At 45.8% G+C, this 23,389-nt stretch overlaps 1 protein-coding gene across 1 annotated transcript in view; it reads left to right on the top strand.

The window, feature by feature from the left end:
- Nucleotides 1–23,389, top strand: part of LOC121860890 (protein zyg-11 homolog B-like) — a gene marked incomplete in the record, with an annotated part of 168,129 nt that overhangs the window by 25,285 nt on the left and 119,455 nt on the right. Inside the window, 2 exon segments of the mRNA XM_042358253.1 lie at nt 9,915–10,050; nt 21,387–22,260. Of these exon segments, the coding sequence (XP_042214187.1) occupies nt 9,932–10,050; nt 21,387–22,260 (993 nt within the window).

Raw genomic sequence — 23,389 nt, 5'->3', positions numbered from 1 at the left:
ACAGGGTACACAACACCCTCACAGGCTACACAACACCCTCACAGGCTACACAACACCCTCACAGGGTACACAACACCTCACAGGCCACAACAACACCCCTCATGTACACAACACCTCAGGATACAACACCCCTCACAGGCTACACAACACCCCTCACAGAGGCCACAACACCTCACAGGACAACACCACAGGGTACACAACACCCTCACAGGGTACACAACACCCCCCACAGGCTACACAACACCCTCACAGGCTACACAACACCCCTCACAGGCTACACAACACCCCTCACAGGCTACACAACACCCCCTCACAGGCCACACAACACCCCTCACAGGCTACACAACACCCTCACAGGGCACACAACACCTCACAGGGTACACAACACCTCACAGGCTACACACAACACCCCTCACAGGGCTACACACAACACCCCTCACAGGGTACACAACACCCCTCACAGGCTACACACACCCCCTGAGGCCACACAACACCTCACAGGCTACACGACACCCCCCCAGGCTACACAACCCCCTCACAGGGTACACAACACCCCTCACAGGCTACACAACACCTCACAGGGTACACAACACCCCTCACAGGGCACACCCTCACAGGCCACAACACCCCTCACACAGGCCACACACAGGCCACACAACACCCTCACAGGCTACACAACACCCCTCACAGGGTACACAACACCCCTCACAGGCTACACAACACCCCTCACAGCACAACACCTCACAGGGTACACAACACCTCACAGGCTACACAACACCCTCACAGGCTACACAACACCTCATACGATACACACAACACCTCACAGGCTACACAACACCCCTCACAGGGTACACAACACCTCTACAGGCTACACAACACCCCCACAGGGTACACACACCTCAGGGTACACAACACCCCTCACAGGCTACACGACACCCTCACAGGCTACACAACACCTCACAGGCTACACACAACACCCCCACAGGGCACACAACACCCCTCACAGGCTACACAACACCTCACAGGCTGCACACCCTCACAGGTACACAACACCCTCACAGGCACACAACACCCCTCACAGGCTACACAACACCCCTCACAGGTACACACACACCTCACAGGCTACACAACACCCTCACAGGATACACAACACCTCACAGGGTACACAACACCCTCACAGGCTACACAACACCCTCAGGCCACAACACACCCTCACAGGCTACACAACACCCCACAGGGTACACAACACCACAGGGCACACAACACCCTCACAGGCTACACAACACCTCAGGCTACACAACACCCCTCACAGGCTACACAACACCCCTCACAGGGATACACAACACCCTCACAGGGCACACAACACCCCTCACAGGCTACACAACACCCTCACAGGCTCCACAACACCCCTCACAGGCTGCTACACAACACCTCACAGGGTACACACACCCCTCACAGGCTACACGACACCCTCACAGGTACACACACCTCACAGGCTACACACACCCTCACAGGCTACACAACACCCTCACAGGTCACGGCTACCCCCACAGGGTACACACACCACAGCTAACCCACACCCCTCACAGGCCACAACGACACCCCTCACAGGCCACACCCACACCCCTCACAGGGCACACCACACCCCCCACAGGCCACACACACCCCCTCACAGGCCACACCCACACCCCTCACAGGCTACACCCACACCCTCACAGGGCACACAACACCTCACAGGCTACACACAACACCCTCACAGGGTACACAACACCTCACAGGGCACAACACCTCAGGCTACACAACACCCTCACAGGCTACACAACACCTACACAACACCCTCATGGGGTACACAACACCCTCACAGGGTACAACCTCACAGGCTACACAACACCCCTCACAGGGTACACACACCTCACAGGGTACACAACAACCCTCACAGGCCACACAACACCCCACAGGGTACACACAACACCCCCCACAGGCCACACAACACCCCACAGGGCACACCACCCCTCACAGGCCACACCCACACCCCCCTCACAGGCCACACACCCCACAGGCACACCACACCCCTCACAGGGGCTACACCCACACCCCTCACAGGCCACACACCCCCCACAGGCGGCCACCCACACCCCCCACAGGGTACACCCACACCTCACAGGGTACACACACCCCTCACAGGCCCAACACACCCCCCACAGGCCACACCAACACCCCTCACAGGCTACACGACACCCCTCACAGGGTACACGACACCCCCTCACAGGCTACACTACACCCCACAGGCTACACAACACCCCCAGGCCACACAACACCCCTCACAGGCTACACACCCTCACAGGCTACACAACACCCCTCACATACACAACACCCTCACAGGCTACACAACACCTCACAGGCTACACAACACCCTCACAGGCTACACAACACCCTCAACACAACACCCCTCACAGGCTACACAACACCCCTCACAGGTTACACAACACCCCACAGCACAGAACACACCCTCACAGGCTACACAACACCCCGGCCAACACCTCACAGGCTACACAACACCCCTCAGGGTACACAACACTTCACAACACAACACCCCTCACAGGCTACACAACACCCTCACAGGCTACACACAACACCCCTCACAGGCCACACAACACCCTCACAGGGTACACAAACACCTCACAGGGCACACAACACCCCACAGGGCTATACAACACCCTCACAGGGCACACAACACCCCTCACAGGGTACACAACACCCTCACAGGGCACACACCCCTCACAGGCTACACAACACCCTCACAGGCTACACAACACCCCTCACAGGCTACACAACACCCCCTCACAGGGCACACACAACACCCTCACAGCTACACGACACCCCTCAGGGTACACGACACCCTCACAGGGCACACACCCTCACAGGCACACCCACCCCACAGGCACACCCAACCCCCCACAGGCTACACCCCCACAGGGCCACCCACACCCCACAGGCACACCACACCCTCACAGGCCACACAACACCCCTACAGGCCACCACACCCCCTCACAGGCCAACACCCTCACAGGCACACACACCCCACAGGCCACACACACCCCACAGCTACACGCCCCCACAGGCCACACGACACCCTCACAGGCCACACGACACCCCCCACAGGACCGACACAACCCACAGGCACACGACACCCTCACAGGCTGACGACACCCCTCACAGGCTCACGACACCCCTCACAGGCTACAACACCCCTCACAGGGTACACAGAACACCCCTCACAGGCGTACACAACACCCTCACAGGTACACAACACCCTCACAGGGTACACAACACCCCTCAGGCCACACAACACCTCACAGGCTACACAACACCCTCACAGGCTACACAACACCCCTCAGGGCACACAACACCCACACACAACACCACAGGCTAAGCACAACACCCCTCAGGCTACACAACACCCCTCACAGTACACAACACCTCACAGGGTACACAACACCCCTCACAGGCTACACAACACCCTCAGGCTACACACACCTCAGGCTACACACCCCTCACAGGGTACACACCACCTCACAGGCTACACCCACACCCCTCACAGGCCACACCCACACCCCTCACAGGCCACACACACCCCTCACAGGCCACAACACCCCTCACAGGGCACACAACACCCCTCACAGGCTACACGACACCCCTCACAGGGTGCACAACACCCCTCACAGGGCACACCCACCCCTCACAGGCTACACAACACCCTCACAGGCCACACCCCTCACAGGCTACACGACACCCCTCACAGGCTACACAACACCCCTCACAGGCTACACAACACCACAGGGTACACAACACCCCTCACAGGCTACACAACACCCTCACAGGCTACACAATACCTCACAGGGCCACACAACACCCTCACAGGCCACCACACCCTCAGGCTACACAACCTCACAGGGTACACAACACCCTCACAGGCTACACAACACCCTCACAGGGTACACCTGACACTCACAGGGCACACAACACCCTCACAGCCACACAACACCCTCACAGGCTACACGACACCTCAGGCTACACAACACCTCACAGGCTACACAACACCCTCACAGGGTACACAACACCAGGCCAGCACAACAACCCTCACAGGCCACACAACACCCCTCACATGGTACACAACACCCCTCACAGGATACACAACACCCTCACAGGGTACACAACACTCTCACAGGGTACACAACACCTCACAGGCTACAACACCCCTCAGGCTACACAACACCCTCACAGGGCACACAACACCCCCCTTGGTACACCAACACCCCCTCACAGGCTACACAACACCCTCACAGGGTACACAACACCCCCTCACAGGGTACACAACACCCTCACAGGCTATACAAACACCCCTCACAGGCTACACACAACACCCCCACAGGGCACACAACACCCCTCACAGGCCACACAACACCCCCGCAGGCCACAACACCCCACAGGCTACACACACCCCTCAGGCCACAACCCTCACAGGGCACACAACACCTCACAGGCTACAACACCCCCAGGGTACACACACCTCACAGGCACAACACCCTCACAGGCCACACAACACCCTCACAGGCTAGCACACACCCCTCACAGGTACACACAACACCCTCAGGCTACACAACACCCTCACAGGCTACACAACACCCCCTCACAGGCTACACAACACCCTCACAGGCTACACAACACCCCCACAGGCTACACAACACCCTCATGGGTACACAACACCCTCACAGGCCACACAACACCCCTCACAGGCTACACAACACCCCTCACAGGATACACAACACCCCTCACAGGCTACACAACAACCCCTCACAGGCTACACAACACCCTCACAGGGCACACAACACCTCACAGGATACACAACACCCTCACAGGGTACACAACAACCCTCACAGGGTACACACACCCCTCACAGGCTACACGACACCTCACAGGCTACACAACACCCTCTACAGGCTACACAACACCCTCACAGGCTACACAACACCCCTCACAGGCTACACAACACCCCTCACAGGGTACACAACACCCCTCACAGGTACACACACCCCCTCACAGGCTACACAACACCCCTCACAGGCTACACAACACCCTCACAGGCTACACAACACCCTCACAGGCTACACAACACCAAGGCACACAACACCCCTCACAGGCTACAACACCACAACACACCCTCACAGGCTACACAACACCTCACAGGGTACACAACACCTCACAGGCTACACAACACCCTCACAGGTCACACAACACCCTCACAGGCTACATAACACCCCTCACACCACAACACCCTCACAGGATACACAACACCCCACAGGGCACACAACACCCTCACAGGCTACACAACACCCCTCACAGGCTACACAACCCCCTCACAGGGCACACAACACCACAGGCCACACACACCCCACAGGCACACCCACACCCCTCACAGGCCACACACCCCCAGGCCACCCACACCCCACAGGCTACACGACACCCTCACAGGCACACCCACACCCCTCACACACCCACACCCCACAGGCCACACCCACACCCCTCACAGGCTACACAACACCCCTCACAGGGCACACGACACCCCACAGGCTAGGCGCCACACCCCTCACAGGCTACACGACACCCTCACAGGCTACAACACACCCTCACAGGGTACACACAACACCCCTCACAGGGTACACAACACCCCCTCACAGGGTACACAACACCCTCACAGGGGTACACAACACCCCTCACAGGCCACACACCCTCACAGGCCACAACACCCCTCACAGGCTACACAACACCCCTCACAGGGTACACAACACCCTCACAGGGTACAACACCCTCACAGGCTACAACACCCTCACAGGCACACCTCACAGGCTACACAACACCCTCACAGGGTACACAACACCCTCACAGGGTACACAACACCCTCACAGGCTACACAACACCCTCACAGGGCACACAACACCCCTCACAGGCTACACAACACCTCAATGGGTACACACCCCACAGGCACCCACACCCCTCACAGGCTACACGACACCCCTCACAGGCTACACCCACACCCCTCACAGGCTACACGACACCCCTCACAGGTCCCACACACCCCCACAGGCACACACACCCCCCAGGCCGACACCCTCACAGGCACCACACCCCCAGGCACCACACCCTCACAGGCCGACACCCCTCACAGGCTACACGCCACACCCTCACAGGCTACACCACACCCCCTCCAGGGCACACAACACCCCTCACAGGGTACACTACACCCCTCACAGGGTACACAACACCTCACAGAGTACACAACACCCTCACAGGCTACACAACACCCTCACAGGTACACACACCTCACAGGCTACACACACCCCTCACAGGGTACACACACCCCTCACAGGCTACACAACACTCAATACACAACACCCACACTACACACCCTCACAGGTTACACAACACCCCTCACAGGACACAACACCCCCTCACAGGCACACAACACCCCTCACAGGTTACACAACACCCCTCACAGGCTACAGAACACCCTCACAGGCTACACACCCTCACAGGCTACACAACACCCCTCACAGGCCACACAACACCCCTCACAGGCTACACACCCCTCACAGGCCACAACACCCTCACAGGCTACACAACACCCCTCACAGGCTACACAACACCCCTCACAGGCTACACACACCCCTCAGGCTACAACACCCCTCACAGGGTACACACCTCAGGTACACAACACCCTCACAGGCTACAAACACCCTCACAGGGTACACAACACCCTCACAGGCTACACAACACCCCTCACAGGCTACACAACACCCCACAGGCTACACAACCACCCCTCACAGGCTAACAACACCCCTCACAGGCTACACAACACCCTCACAGGCTACACAACACCTCACAGGCTACACAACACCCCTCAGGGTAAAACCCTCACAGGTACACATTAGGCTACACACCCCCTCACAGGGTACACGACACCACAGGCTACACCAACACCCCCTCACAGGGTACACACACCCCCTCACAGGGTACACACACCCTCACAGGCTACACCCACACCCCTCACAGGCTACACAACACCCCTCACAGGCTACACAACACCCCTCACAGGGGCCACACCACACCCCTCACAGGGTACACCCACACCCCTCACAGGGTACCCACACCTCACAGGCTACACAACACCCCCTCACAGGCACAACACCCCTCACAGGCTACAACAACACCCCTCACAGGCTACACAACACCCCTCACAGGCTACAACACCCCTCACAGGCTCCACAACACCCCTCACAGGCTACACAACACCCCTCACAGGCTACACAACACCCTCACAGGTTACACACACCCCTCACAGGCTACACAACACCCTCACAGGCTACACAACACCCCTCACAGGCTACACAACACCCCTCAGGCTACACAACACCCCTCACAGGCTACACAACACCCCTCACAGGCTACACAACACCCTCACAGGCTACACAACACCCCTCACAGGCTACACAACACCCTCACAGGCTACACAACACCCCTCACAGGCTACACAACACCCCTCACAGGTACACACCCCCTCACAGGCTACACAACACCCCTCCACAGGCTACACAACACCCCTCACAGGCCACACAACACCCCTCACAGGCTACACACAACACCCTCACAGGGTACACAACACCCCCACAGGGTACAACACCCCTCACAGGGTACACAACACCCCTCACAGGCTACACAACACCCCTCACAGGAAATACACAACACCCCTCACAGGCTACACAACACCCTCACAGGGTACACAACAACCCCTCACAGCCACACCACACCCCTCACAGGCTACACCCACACCCTCACAGGGTACACAACACCCTCACAGGCTACACAACACCCCTCACAGGGTACACCGTAAGTCAAGTTCACTAAAGAGAGTACAGTATATATATATATATATACATATATATATATATATATATATATATATATATATATATATATATATATATATATATATATATATATATACACACACACACACACACACACAAAACCTAACACGACCCTATACGACGGGTTAGGGACCCAAATCCAGGTCAAGTCCGACATGTTAGAATAGAAAAAAAAATTTTAATAAAAACTCTACAATGAAATACAGTACAGTAAAAGTAATGAATAATGATGAATGGATACAGTACAGTGAAAGTAATAAATAATAAGGAATGGATACAGTGTGACTGAGCACTTAACCTTAATGTAGTCAGCTGATGCACATAGCCCCATAATTTTCTAATTATACATGGAGACTACATTAACTGGAAACGTTTCGGTATAGAAAATGCAGTGTCATTTAAATTTTTATCTATATCTGAGGCGTCGTAAGTCCCCGCGGTCTTAAGTCCAATGAATGTAGTCGGGTTCAGGTGTATATATATATATATATATATATATATATATATATATATATATATATATATATATATATATATATATGTATGTATGTATGTATGTATGTATGTATGTATGTATATATATATATACAGTCAACCTTCACTTATGTTAATGTAACCCAATAGGTATCAAAGTGAGAAACGCGTAAAGTGAATAACATAACATATGGGATTAAATGAAATAGAAACCAGCTGACCCCCAAACTCCACTTTTTCCAACACAATACCTATGTTCTAGTAAAAATAACATCATAATTTTATGATGGTACATGCACACAATTAATACTTAAGAGAAATAGAGAAATACAGTCGCCAAGTTAATGTCCATTCAAATAATGGACACGACTCCCTCCCCCCTCTTCTCACACTACACTGCTGGCTCTTCCCTCTCTGAGAAATTTTGGGGGGAAAACCAGGTATAGTAATAAATAATACCTCAAACTAAAGTTAGGATAATATAATTGACATTGCTGGATTCCTTGTAAGACCAGGAATATTTTGAATATAAATGTCATATATTTTTCACAAAAGATAACATACTTACTCAGATTAAACATTTTATCTAAAAATTTTATGTCTAATGCAAAATATATGATGTTTATATTCAAAATGATCACCAAATTGTAAGAATTCCAGCAATGTAAATTATATTCTGGCCGGGTAATTTGTATGAATTTTATGAGCTAAAATAAAAATCTTCAGTTAATAAAAAAAAAAATATTCTTCACACGGTAACAGATGGTCGGTCGCCGGTCCCTCCCTCCCTCCCCCCCACCCCCCACCAACGTCCCTACTAGATAAATGTGTGGGAATACCAGACTGTTTACCTTTTTAGTAATAAATAATAAATCAGACTAAAGTTAGGATAATATAATTGACATTGCTAGATTCCTTGTAAGACCAGGAATATTTTGAATATAAATATCATATATTTTGCACAAAAGATAACATATTTACTCAAGAGTAAACATTATATCTAAAATTTGTATGTCTAATGCAAAATCTATGATGTTTATTTTCAAAATGATCATCAAATTGTAAGAATTCCAGCAATGTAAATTATATTCTGGCCGGATAATTTGTATGAATTTTATGAGCTAAATTAAAAAAATTATACTTCACCGTGTAAAGGGGTACACCCACCGCGGAATGTGAGCATCCTGGGTTCTGGCAGGGCACCGCGTAAACGTGGAAACGTGGAATGTGGGACCGCGTAAAGTGAGAGTTGACTGTATATATATATATATATATATATATATATATATATATATATATATATATATATATATATTATATATATATATATATATATATATATATATATATATATATATATATATATATATATTTTTTTTTTTTTTTTTTTTTTTCTTGCTTGATTTGTATGTGTATGCATTTTATTTATTTATTTATTTTTTTACTTTATTGCAGATAGTGACTATGACAGGATGGTAGAGAGCCCAGGGAGCCTGCAAGAGCTGGTAGTGGAATTCATTGCCAGCCATGTTAAGGAAGTGTGTACCTCACGCTTTTCACTCAGTGATGACACCAACAGGCTATACTTCAGGTAACCCACCTCACTTTATGCTATGCTTCACTGGTTAAGTTAAAGGTACTTTTAGTTGTCACTCTTAACTAAATTTATAAATAGGAATTGATAATTCTGGTGGGAATGCAGTTTGAGAGTTGGTAATGCTGTTCACAGCATTAGCTGCTGTAGTGGCAGTCACAGTCAAGGCTCATTGGTGTCAATCTGGTGTCTTGTTATAAATAATGTGTAGGATTATATATAGTATTTCTCAAAAGCTAGAGTCAAATTAAATGCGTGATATATGAAAGTGTGTCAACGAATCAAGGACCAAACAACAGGTATCCCCAATTTAGGATAGGGTTACGTTCTTGAAGAGCCTCTCGCAGGTTGAAGTATCGTAAATGATCATCATAACATGGGATACATTCCCAGCCAGTCTGACACCCACATGTACAGTATCACCTAAAATAAAATTCCTACACTAATACTATACCTCCAACACAATTAAACAACACTCACTACATCCTGAAGAATAAGTATGGTCAGTATCACATGTCCCCTTCAAGAGGACTTTTGTAGGTGGAGTGGAGACATCACACAGCCTCTGGGGAGTCTCATGCTGCTTAACAGTGTCAAGCTTCACCTCAGAGACACAGTTTTCTTGGATGCCTTGCCCTTCCCAGACATTTTCAAGGTTACACTGCTCACTTCACACTCACAAAAATAGAGTACAATGTGAATGTTAATCATGTCCTCTCACTGTAATGTAAAAAATAAAAAACACTGATGATAAATAAAAACACCGATACTGACTGATAATTTCATTGAGCTACACAATCACGGGCATGTGCGATCACCATTGGACAAAACTTGGTACTGTAGTGCACCCGGTGGCTGTGTGGCAGTGCGCTGGTTGACCACAGCTGACATGTGAACCGAGAGATGCTTCCGCGTTGGCCGGACAATGACCATCGTTCCTACGGATTATTTACATTGTAAATAGGGGGGGTGGTCTTAATAGATCAGTGTATACAGGAGTATGTATGGTACAGTATACAACATTTGAATAACAATTAAACATGTAGAGAAATAAAAAAAATTCAGAAGACAGTTTGGCACAACACAGAGAGGTTGTGTAGAGACATGGCCGCCCTCACAGTCTGGGGCACAACACAGAGAGGTTGTGTAGAGACATGGCCGCCCTCACAGTCTGGGGCACAACACAGAGAGGTTGTGTAGAGTCATGGCCGCCCTCAGTCTGGGGCACAACACAGAGAGGTTGTGTAGAGACATGGCCACCCTCACAGTCTGGGGCACAACACAGAGAGGTTGTGTACTGTAGAAACATGGCCGCCCTCACAGTCTCTGGGGCAGCTACCAAACAGGGAGGTACTACTGTATGGGAAGATATTGGAAGCATAATGTGTTGTCTAATGGTAGGCCCTCCGGCAAGATGATTTGGCGCCCTAGGCAAGCCTTGATGTGCGCCCCCTTGAAAGTTTTGATAAGCTAATGTAGGTACAGTAACCCATTACTACATTGTTTTCATCTTGTGGCTTTATTACTTCACCCATGCAAATAACCAATTATTGTTATTACATTAAGTCAATAAATCCTTGACGTAAACTTCAGAGGTCAGGTAACCTTGCCTCATCCCGAAAAAGACAGGGAAAGGGCGGCTCAGCCGCCCTGGCAGTAAGGAAGGGGAGGGGATGGTGGGGTTGGGAGAAGGGTTCCTCAGATGTCAGCCTTCAGGTCACTGCTCGACAGTTCTCCAGGCCGCCAAAGATAAGGACCCGGGTTAGTCCCTCCGGGGGGTTAACGAATAATATTAAAAAAGAAAACACAGTCGGCTACCGTCTACCTACCCTCGCCTCCCTCCGACCACCCCCCCCCTTCTAACATCCTGCTCCGACCCTCCACGGCTCCACCACAGTGTCCACCACAGTTTTCCATTCATTTTTAATTTTATCCAAGTTTGCCCTGAATTTGTGGCGCCCCCAGATGTTGGCGCCCTAGGCGATCGCCTAGTTCGCCTAGTGGGTAGCGCCGGCCCTGGGCCCTGCTGCCATACCGGTATGTGACCAAGTCCCAGGTTGATGATCTTACTTTCTGCCTCATTCACACACAATTGCAGGGTCTCAATTGTTTCTCTTACTTTGACAACACAACATACATATATTGTTTGTCACTATTGATTTTAATTTTTTTTTCTTTATTATTATTATTATTATTATTATTATTATTATTATTATTATTACAGTGTTATTGTAATTGTTAACATTATTAGTTTATTATTTAATTTTTAATTTTTGTATTTTTATTATAAATTTTATTTACTGTGAATTATTATTAATATTATTATTATTATTATTATTATTATTATTATTACAACAGTAAAATCTCGATTAACCGACCCTCGATTAACCGACTTTTGGATTAACCGTCAATCCCGAACTCCTAGAAAAAAAAATATATTTTTTTTGCCGGGATTAGCCCACCCGGGCACAGGTCACTGACCCACATCGGGGCCTGGGGTGCGATAATGTAATATTAATAATGATAATAATAATAGTAATAAAGAACCATAAACAAATGCAAAAAAAAAAAAAATCAAGAGTGAGGAACAATATATGTATGTTGTGTTGTCAATAGTAAGAGAAGCAATTGAGACCCTGCCATTGTGTGTAAATGAGGTAGAAAGTCAGATCAGCAACCTGGGACTTGGTCACAATTTTTGTGATGACTTTTCCATTTTTTATTCACGGTTTCTGTGCTGGTTCATATTTATTTACTAAAGTGGTTAATATTTTAAAGCAAATTCTATTGAAATATGAGTGGCAAATGAACAAAAATGAATAGAGGGAATTAAATGAGGTAGGTTCGGGAAAGGTACTTTGAAAGTGATTGTTTTTATTCCGTAGACTTTATGTACTATTAACCGACCTTTCGGATTATCCGTCGGCTCCTTCCCCCATATGTGGTTGGTTAATCGAGGTTTTACTGTATTATTATGGTATTATTATTATTATTATTATTATTATTATTATTATTATTATTATTATTATTATTATTATTATTATTATTATTATTATTATTATTATTATTATTATTATTATTATTATTATTATTATTATTATTATTATTATTATTATTACATTTTTGCCCCCCAGGCCCCGATGTGGGTCAGTGACCTGTGCCTGGGTGGGCTAATCCCCGTAAAAAAGAAGAAAAACGTGTGGTGTAGAAATGAAAAATTGAGACCCTGTTGTGATCAAGTGATGATAATACTATAGTCATAATAAGGTTTTATGGAGGAACTGAAATGTATAATAGTGAGGAGTTAGCACTACCTCCTTATATACTGTATCCACACCGTCTCTACTGGTCAGTCTTGCCAATGGTCTGTAACACACACACTCAGTATGAATTTGACTGTAAGTAGTTGAGAAGCAGATGTTAGTTTACAAAGATACATGAGGCTTGAACAAGATTAGAGGAATACTGTAAATTGTTTTATGTGACTTTTAATGTTGAGAGATACCATGTAAGACCCACGGCCATTTCAGCAGGGAGTATTTAGGAAAAAAGTTTTGTGTGCATTTTCCTCCTGTAGCCACAGTTTCCTTGAAATAATTATACAGTACGTACCAGTAAATGTGAGGAATGTATAAAAATAATATACCAATAAATAAGTTAAAATAAAAAATACTGCATTGCCAAACCAGTAAATAAAACCCAAATGGATGTTTAACACTGTCACCATTTACATACACTTTGTGCTTCACCATAGCAACACAGACCAGCAGGGACACTACCTCTGCTGTCTCATTAGCAATGCCCCCCCCCCACACACACACACACACACACACACACACACACACACACACACACACACACACACACACACTTACTTTTCATCCTTGACCACCGAAGGGTTAAGATGTACCTCAGGCTCCTCTGGCAGCAGCCACGTTAACTGTTATGTTGGCCCACACCAACTCCCTTCCCTGAACCCTCCTCCCCACCGGAATATCAACAAGTTCTCGCCAGAAGTTACTATTTCATTTAGGAAAGGAATGGAACCAGTGTTGAATAGTGGTGAACAGTGCTTAAGTCAGTGAAAAACAACTCAACAGCAACAGCTGAGTCTTACCCAAGTTAACCTTCACACAGTGAGGTCTCAGGTACCAAATGATAACTGCCCCTGAGACTCAACAACAACCAGCGATGTGTTACTCCGTCCACAATAGGAAGGCCTGGGACCACACCTCACTCATATAACACCATCTCTCAACACCATCTGTGAGGGAGTTACTACACCACTTGATGCCCCTCAACACCATCTGTGAGGGAGTTACTACACCACGTGATGCCCCTCAACACCATCTGTGAGGGAGTTACTACACCACGTGATGCCCCTCATAACACCATCTGTGAGGGAGTTACTACACCACGTGATGCCCCTCATAACACCATCTGTGAGGGAGTTCCTACACCACGTGATGCCCCTCAACACCATCTGTGAGGGAGTTACTACACCACGTGATGCCTCATAACACCATCTGGAGGGAGTTACACCACGTGATGCCCTCAACACCATCTGGAGGGAGTTACTACACCACGTGATGCCCCTCATAACACCATCTGTGAGGGAGTTACTACACCACATGATGCCCCTCATAAGACCATCTGTGAGGGAGTCTGCTGTTCAACACCTCATCGTACATGATCTACGTGACCTCCACTGTAAACATAAATCTGTATGTTCACTGTATGTTCCTTTACCTTTCTGTAATGAAGGCTTTTGTTAAACCAACAATGTATGTAATAAGTCATTTATGTTCAATGTATATTTTCAGCCTTCGGGTTGCAGAACTTTTTCAATAAACCGTAAATTATTATTATTACACACACACACACACACACACACACACACACCACACACACACACACACACACACCACACCACACACACACACCACCACCACCCACCTCACCACCACCACTCCACCACCACCACCACCACCACTCACTCACCACCACCACCACCACCACCACCACCACCACTCCACCACCTCACCTCACCACCACCACCACTCACCACCACCACCACCACCACCACCACCACCACCACCACCACCACACCACCACCACCACCACCCACCACCACCACCCACCACCACCACCACCACCACCACCACCACCACCTCCACCACCACCACCCACCCACCACCACCACTCACCACCACCACCACCACCACCACCACCTCACTCACCACCACCACCACCACCACCACCACCACCACCACCACCCACCACCACCACCACCACCACCACCACCACCACTCACCACCACCCACCACCACCACCACCACCACTCACCACCACCACCACCACTCTCTCTCTTGTGCAAACAAATTTATATTCCCTTTTTGTGTCTGCTCTTAGGAAAATTATTTCCTTTACTTTTTTCACAATATGTATGTAGGATGGTGTGTGCATGGAACTGAAGAGAGTTATGTACATCTACCCAAAAATACGAGATGAAATACAACCATAACACCTCACAGCTTGGCCCAGTAGCCTGGTGGTTACAGTAACGAGTTTAACCTGGCTACAATGTCGCCAGCAATGTTAACAGATGCAAATGTGAAGAAAAAAACGTTTTCTGTAATCTTCATTTGTATCAGGTGCAGTACAATATTTGTCTACAGTCTCTCCTCGACTTACGATGGGGTTCCATCCCGACAACCTGGCCGTAAGTCAAAAAGGCAAAAATAATTCCACTGAGCAACAACTTTTAGGGAAAGTTTTGTTTATCAGAATTTTTAACTGTTTATATATGTTTTCGAGTACGATGATTCCAAAAATGAATTTAGCTTTTTTACAGCATCAATAGTTTTATCAGAAATTAGCAATTAATTTTTTATCATCTCTGGAATTTAACCAGAAGTCAGAAGGTGAAATGTTGATATACATCACATTTGCTAATGAAATAAATGAAACGAGAACACAATTTTATGTTATATTGAAAACATAAAACATGACCAAACAACACATTCCTTTTCTACACTTGTTACTAATGAAATTGAACAATAAACTATGCTAAAAATTAACCCTTGAACGGCATTTTCTTTTGTGTTCCTTAGGGTCATCTCGAATCAAACTCCACACATAGTCACCCATCATAGCTTCATCCCATCTCCCCTTGTGAGATTGTGAAATGGAGTACCATCGTACGATATGTTTTCCCATGTGTGGAGACGGGAGTTTGTCTGTGGCAGCCAGTCACTGTCTGACGCTGCAAGAGTAAAGTCTGCAAAGAACCTGGAAAATTATTCAAACCTCTCACATGGCGCAGTGAGTAGGATGCCACGGCCCGACATTCCATAACAGTCCTGACGAGGACTGGCCCCTACACGTCCACGATTCTCGACGCCCTCAAGGGGACGCCAAGGCATCTCTACACCAGCAGGGAACACCAGGCGCGCCCAGCAGCAGACCATGAGTGCATTGGTGGCTCAGATGGCGTCTCTAGCTACTGGCGGCCACGGTCATGCCCCTATGCCAGTCATGAAGCCCTCAGCAGTGGTCGCTCCAGAGAAGTGTGAGGCAGAAATGCCAGCAGCGGCGTTTAGGACGTGGAGGTGGTCCATGGAGTCGTGGGTGATGTTGAACGGATGGTCACAACTGGTGGCCACACTGAACATTCGCCTGAACTGCGTCCCTGCACTCCAAAGGGTGATTGACTGGAGATATCTCAGCAGTCAGTGGGAGCAGCTCTCGCCCAAGGAAGCCCTGGACACCATCAGTGGAATGGTTCTTCAATCTTAAACCAAGCTGTGCAATGGAACGAGTTTTTCAACAGCAAACAACGTGAAGAGGAGCCCATGAAAAGGTATTTTCAACGATGCTTTGCAGAGGCAGTGGAGTGTGAATTTAAATGTCCCACCTGTGATAATGACCTCTCTGAGTACATGCTATTACATAAAGTTATGGTGGGCCTGAGTAACCCATGTTGAAAAGGGAAATTTTCCAGGGGTACTTGAGTTATAATAGTGTTGAAGTGCTTAGAAACAAGTGTATGTTATTTGAGGCAACAGTGAGAGATGCTGGTGTATTGTGTCGTACGTCTGGCCAGGCAGTGACGGGAACAGCCATGGAGGCAGCGGCGGTTGGTGATGACGTCACGGGTGAGTCTGAGGTAGCTGCCGCCCGACCTAGACACCCCAGTCACTCACACTGTGGGAACTGCGGCGTGACGCATGCCCCGGGCAAAAGCAACTGCCTTGCAAGTGGGGCCACATGTCGCAATTGCTCTAAGATTGGTCACTTCAAAAGGTGTTGTAGGAGTAAGAACATAAGATCATAAGAATGGAGGTAACTGCAGCGGCCCTATTGGCCCATACTGGGCAGTCCCATTTTCACCCAACCCCTATTGCTCATATATCCATCCAACCTATGTTTGAAGCTATCCAACGTATTTGAGTTAATGATGATATTTGGTAACTTGTTACCACTGATCCACTACTCTATTTCCAAACCAGTGTTTACCTATTTCGCGCCTAAATTTAAATTTGTCTAACTTAAAACCATTGTTACGAGTTTGCTCCTGGCTGGATAGTTTGTAATGTCCCCTTTGTTTAGCCCTGACTTCCATTTATACACCTCTATCATGTCGCCCCTCACTCTACGTCTCTCGAAGGAGTGCAAATTAAGATGCTTTAACCTGTCTCTGTACTCAAGGTTCCTAATGCCCGGGATTAGTCATGTCATTCTCCTCTGAATTCTTTCCAAGGATTCTATATCCATTCTGTAATACGGTGACCAGAATTGAACTGCGTAATCCAAGTGAGGTTTCACAAGCGCAAGATATAGTCTTAAGATGACCTCGCTAGTCTTGTAACTAACACTCCTTTGTATGAACCTAAGTACTTTATTACCCTTGTTTCGAGCAAAAACACATTGTTTATGTATCTTAAGATTCCTACTTCTCATTACTCCTAAATCTCTCTCGCAGTCGGATTTCTCAATAACATCGTTGTTCATCTGGTATCTGGTTTCCCTGTTTACATCTCCTCTACTGAGTACTTTACATTTGTCCACATTGAATTTCATCTGCCATTTTTCAGACCATTTGAAAAATTTGTTTAGATCTTCCTGTAGTTTTGCGGAGCCCTCGTCAGATTTAATTACACGTTCTATTTTAGTGTCATCAGCAAATTTACTTATGTTGCTGTCTATGCCGATATCTATGTCGTTTATGTATGTAATAAATAATAATGGTCCAAGAACTGAGCCTTGGGGAACTCCACTAGTGGCGTTGCTCCAATGGGATTTAGTGCCGTTAATGCTCACTCGCTGTTTCCTGTCTTGTAACCACGCCCTAATCCATTTTAGAATATCACCTCTAATGCCATGAGTCTCTACTTTTCTTATTAGTCTTTCGTGAGGGACTCTGTCGAAGGCTTTGCTAAAGTCGAGATATACCACATCATAATTGTTCCCCTCGTCCACTGATTCGAAAACTGATGAAAAGAATGTTAATAGATTAGTTAGACATGAACGCCTGCTTGTGAAGCCATGTTGGGAATCATTGATCAACTTGATGTTAGACTGATTGGACGGTAGTTAGAGGATAGTGATTTATCTCCCTTCTTGAAAATCGGTATTACATTTGTTATCCTCCAGGATTCTGGTACTACATCTGTTTTTAAGGACACGTTAACAACTTTGCTAAGGGTATACTAAGCTCTTCATTACATTCCTTTAATACTCTGGCAAATATCTCATCGGGATCTGGTGACTTATTAGGCTTTAGTTTGTCTATTTGCTTACTAACATCTTTACTAGTCACTACAATCTCGCTTAATTTGTTTTCTTCACTATCTCTGTATAGAGTCGGTGCCTCGGGTATCATGTTTAAATTTTCGGTGGTGAAAACTGTTGAAAAATATTTATTCAGATTATTGCTCATTTCTCTGTCGTTATCAGTTAGCTTGCCGGTATCTGACTGTATTGGTCCAATCTTTTCTCGTGTTTTAGTTTGATACATTTGATAGAATCCCTTGGGGTTTGACTCTGCCTCCCTTGCTACCTTCAGTTCATTATTCCTCTTTGCTTTTCTTATCTCGGTCTTGACTCTACCGGCCAATACCTTATAATAATCTCGGAGGTAAACTTCGCCACGATTTATCCTCTTACCTATAGCCTTCCTTTGACCAATAATGTTCTTTAAATAATTATTTAACCATTTAGGGTCATTGTTGTTTGATCTGAGTTTTTTGTATGGTATGTTCTGCCTTTGTGCATTAAGTAACTCATTATTTAAATTGTCGTGGAACTCGGCAACCTAAGATCTCGTTATCAGGTCAGTCTCAACCGTCAGGTCTCTGGGTAGGGTGAGGTCGCCCTCTGTGGTACATTGTAGGTCACATCATGTGAGGGCATGTGGTTCACCCCCAAGCGTGATACCCCTTCTCTCAACTGCCTTTTCAAACTGTCAAAGTTTGCCCTTCTGAAATCTGGGACTTTCGTGGAATTTTCCTTACGGCTGCCCTGAAAATCTAACTGGAATCTTATTTCATGTGATCGCTGTTTGCACGTTCGTTCCCTACCTCGACATTGCTAATGAGGTTTTCTCTGTTCGACAGAACTAAATCGAGTATATTATTACCCCGGGTGGGTTCGGTTATATGTTGACTTAGGAAACAGTCCTGGATCATTTCAAGAAAATCCTCTGATTCTGAGTTACCCATAAGGTCAATCCAATCTATGTGGCTAGAGTTAAAGTTGCCTACAATACAGACTTTGCTGTGTTTGGAAGCCCTGCACATTTCATCCCAAATAAGTCGCTCATTAACTCTATCAAGATTGGGGGGTCTATATACAGTCGCCGCAAAATAAATCTTTACATTTTTGGCACAAATTAAATCTTTACACGGCATGCAGCGTAAAGATTTTAATTGCGCTCTTGGGCTAACAAAAGTGGGAGGAGCTTGTGATCACGTAACCGCCTCCCACGCACCTCCTGCCACCAGCCACCAAGGCCGCTCGTTTCAGTGAGCCTCGCTCTCTGATAGAGAGAGGTGCAAATATATGTAGCTCCGCCACCCGCCATTCTCCACACGTGCGCCAACTTTGAGAGCCTATATCTCCACCCAAACTGAACAGCAAATTTAGCTGTTCCCATAAATACTGTATGAAAAAAATAAATAAATAAAGATAATGTTTCGCAGTGCGGACTAATAGCGCTTTACACCCGCGCTCTCTGTTTCCATCACACGATCAGTTGAAACATGTGGGTTGTTTTGAAGAGTCCTCAGTGATTTTTGCTTACTATTTCTCCAATTTTGTGGTATTAACTGTGAATATGGAAAAGAAGAATATCTCCAAGAAGCGTTCTGGTGATCGCATTCCCGGTGGTGATCGTAAAAGAAAGGTTATAACACTTGAAGAGAAGCTTGATGTTATCAACCTCAACATCACCCTTCTCCCCCATCAAGTTATATTCATATTTTTTGAAGGTAAAGTGTTACATTTACTGTATGATTTCATTATTAGATATGACTGTAACATTTATTTAGACTGCTATCCTTTGTGTTAGGCTAACTACTAAATTTTTTTCGATTTCGAGTAATCTGCACCTAACCCAATTTTCTCCATAAGCCCTGTTATTTCTATTGCGTGAATTTCTACAACGCGAGGTTTTACAAGAACACAACTATCGCTTTGTAGCAGAACTGACTGTACAGTCTCTCCTCGACTTACGACGGGGTTCCGTCCCGATAAACAAGGTCATAAATCGAATTGGTCAAAAGTCGAAAAGGCGAAAATAATATAGAATTTCTAAAATGGGTGTCTCTTTTTCTTCTCAGCACCACGAGAAATCTCACTTTTACACTTGCCAGCCATTTTAAAGGGAATTACAAACGAAAAATTTGTCAGTACACAGCGCTATCACTAATGTCGGGACTCGAAAATACGTAATTTGAAAAATATTTTATACGACCACGGCGGTCGTGTCCGGGTTGTCGTAAGTCGAGTATGTCGTATGTGGAGGAGTACCTGTAGTTATAAATTAAGCTTTTATATTTACTCTAGTTATTTTACTGTGTGTACATCAGGAGACACACAAATTATGGTGAAGGGGTCCAAGAACTTTAGAATGGATGATGATTATGTGTGAAAGATGTTTTATATCTTACCATGTTGTTTATTTATCTTAAACTATTTATTATTAAATGTACTATACTGCACTGTACTGTACTGTACTGTTGGTTCCACTCCTATACTATATACTGGATGGATGAATTTGCACTGAATATTTTGATGACAATTAAGACTGATGTTTTTTTTTATTATTGCAGGGATTCCAATGCATTTTGTCATCAAAAAGTGGCAAACCATCTCCTTATGACGCTGGACAGAAAAGGTTTGCTAAATGATTTAAATATGACTTTATTTGATCCTGTGGTACTACGGTTAAGTCAGGTGACTCTGCACCATGCAAATAATGTGACTTATAAAGGACTAAAAATTCTCAGAAGTCATCAGATACAGTCAGTGGAGGTGAAGAACCTGTCCACAGTGTCGGTGAATGAGCTCATTAGTTGCTTTGGCGAGTGGACGCTGAATAATATACAGGCGTTGAGTATTAGTGGTTCATCGTTTACATCTCATATGCCACATGCAAATTGTAAGGATCCTTTGTTCTCTACGAAATTGTATGTTGGACTTTGCAAGTTAAAAAATTTGCATGTTCTAAACCTAAGTGGAACTGAACTAGCTTCTCATGCACTTTTAAATGTGTGTTATAACCTTCATATGTTATCATCACTAGACATTTCCAATTGTACTAAATTAGAGTCGGTGGAGTGCTTAATATTACGGAAAAACACTCTGAAATCACTGAACATGTATAACCTTAAAGTACTACGGATGCAAGAGACAAGACAAGTGTTGCTCGAACTCAAAGAACTTGTCCACCTTGACATCAGCGAGAATAAGAGTAATCAGGATCCAATAGGCCGACTGATGCCGATGTTTCCCATAGTTCCGAGCTTGCTCAGGGATCGACAGTTTGGTCCAAATCTACGCTCTCTGGACATCTCTGGCCAGGACCAAACTAAACTGGAAGACCTTCACTTCTTCCTTAAGAATCATTCAAAAATTGAATTCCTGGGGCTTATGCTGACATCTCTCTGCCTAGACACGCTGTTCCTTGATGACTACAATATTACGGTAATTATAAGTGTTTTACTGTTCTGTGCTGTAATTGATTAATATTTCCTCCCTGTGGTCAACATTGTCTACAAGACTTCAGCCACCAATAGTCGTCTCTGTGCTGTTCACAGACGGTCTTTACAGTACAGTAGTTACACAGTCTAAGCTGTCAAGTCACACAGATAATGTTTTCCTTCAAAATTACTCTTTTCATCCTAATGGTTGTTAGATAGAAAACATACAATGTAAACCAGTGGTGGACTCAGGTTTAGTGAGGCTTTCCCATCCCTGAACAGACTTGTGGAATGACCTTTACTTACAGTAATTTCTCAATTTAATGAACTAATTTGAGCCACCCCTTTCTGTTAAATCGAGAGTATACTGTACACTTAAAATGCTATTCATCCATGAGATATAGTTCATACTCCAACCCAAGGTAGGTGGAGACCCTGAGGCAAATAGCTTGTGGTGGCCCTCTCCTATAGTCAGTGTTGCACTGACAATTTTTGAGGTATATATATATATATATATATATATATATATATATATATATATATATATATATATATATATATATATATATATATATATATATATATATATATATATATATATATATATATATATATATATATATATATATATATATATATATATATATATATATATATATATATATATATATATATATATGTATATATATACAGTATATGTATATATATATATATATACATATATACATACATACATATGTATATATATATATATATACATATATACATACATACATACAGTGATCCTCGGTTAACTGAGATTTTGTTAACCGGTTACCCCTACAAGATTCTTAACTTGGTTACAACTTGTTAAACCTCGACACCTTAATTTCTACTAGCCAAACTCAACAAGTTACAGCACTTATGTCAACCAGCCAGTATTAGTCCACAACACATAATCGGTTCTAGGAATTAAATTCTTACTATTTTAGTAAATATCAAACATTTATACTATTCAATAATTTAAAAGTTTAATATTAAATTTTTAGTCATTTAACAATTATTGAACATAATTGAATGCAAAGTCCTGGATGATGAGAGATGATGTGCATTTGAAGTGGGAGGGCAGGAGGAGAAGGAGAAGAGAAGGTGGA

This window comes from Homarus americanus, unplaced genomic scaffold, assembly GCF_018991925.1.
Source record: "Homarus americanus isolate GMGI-L3 unplaced genomic scaffold, GMGI_Hamer_2.0 scaffold52806, whole genome shotgun sequence".
NCBI classification, from domain to species: domain Eukaryota; kingdom Metazoa; phylum Arthropoda; class Malacostraca; order Decapoda; family Nephropidae; genus Homarus; species Homarus americanus.
This window is presented reverse-complemented; position numbering and strand designations above follow the sequence as displayed.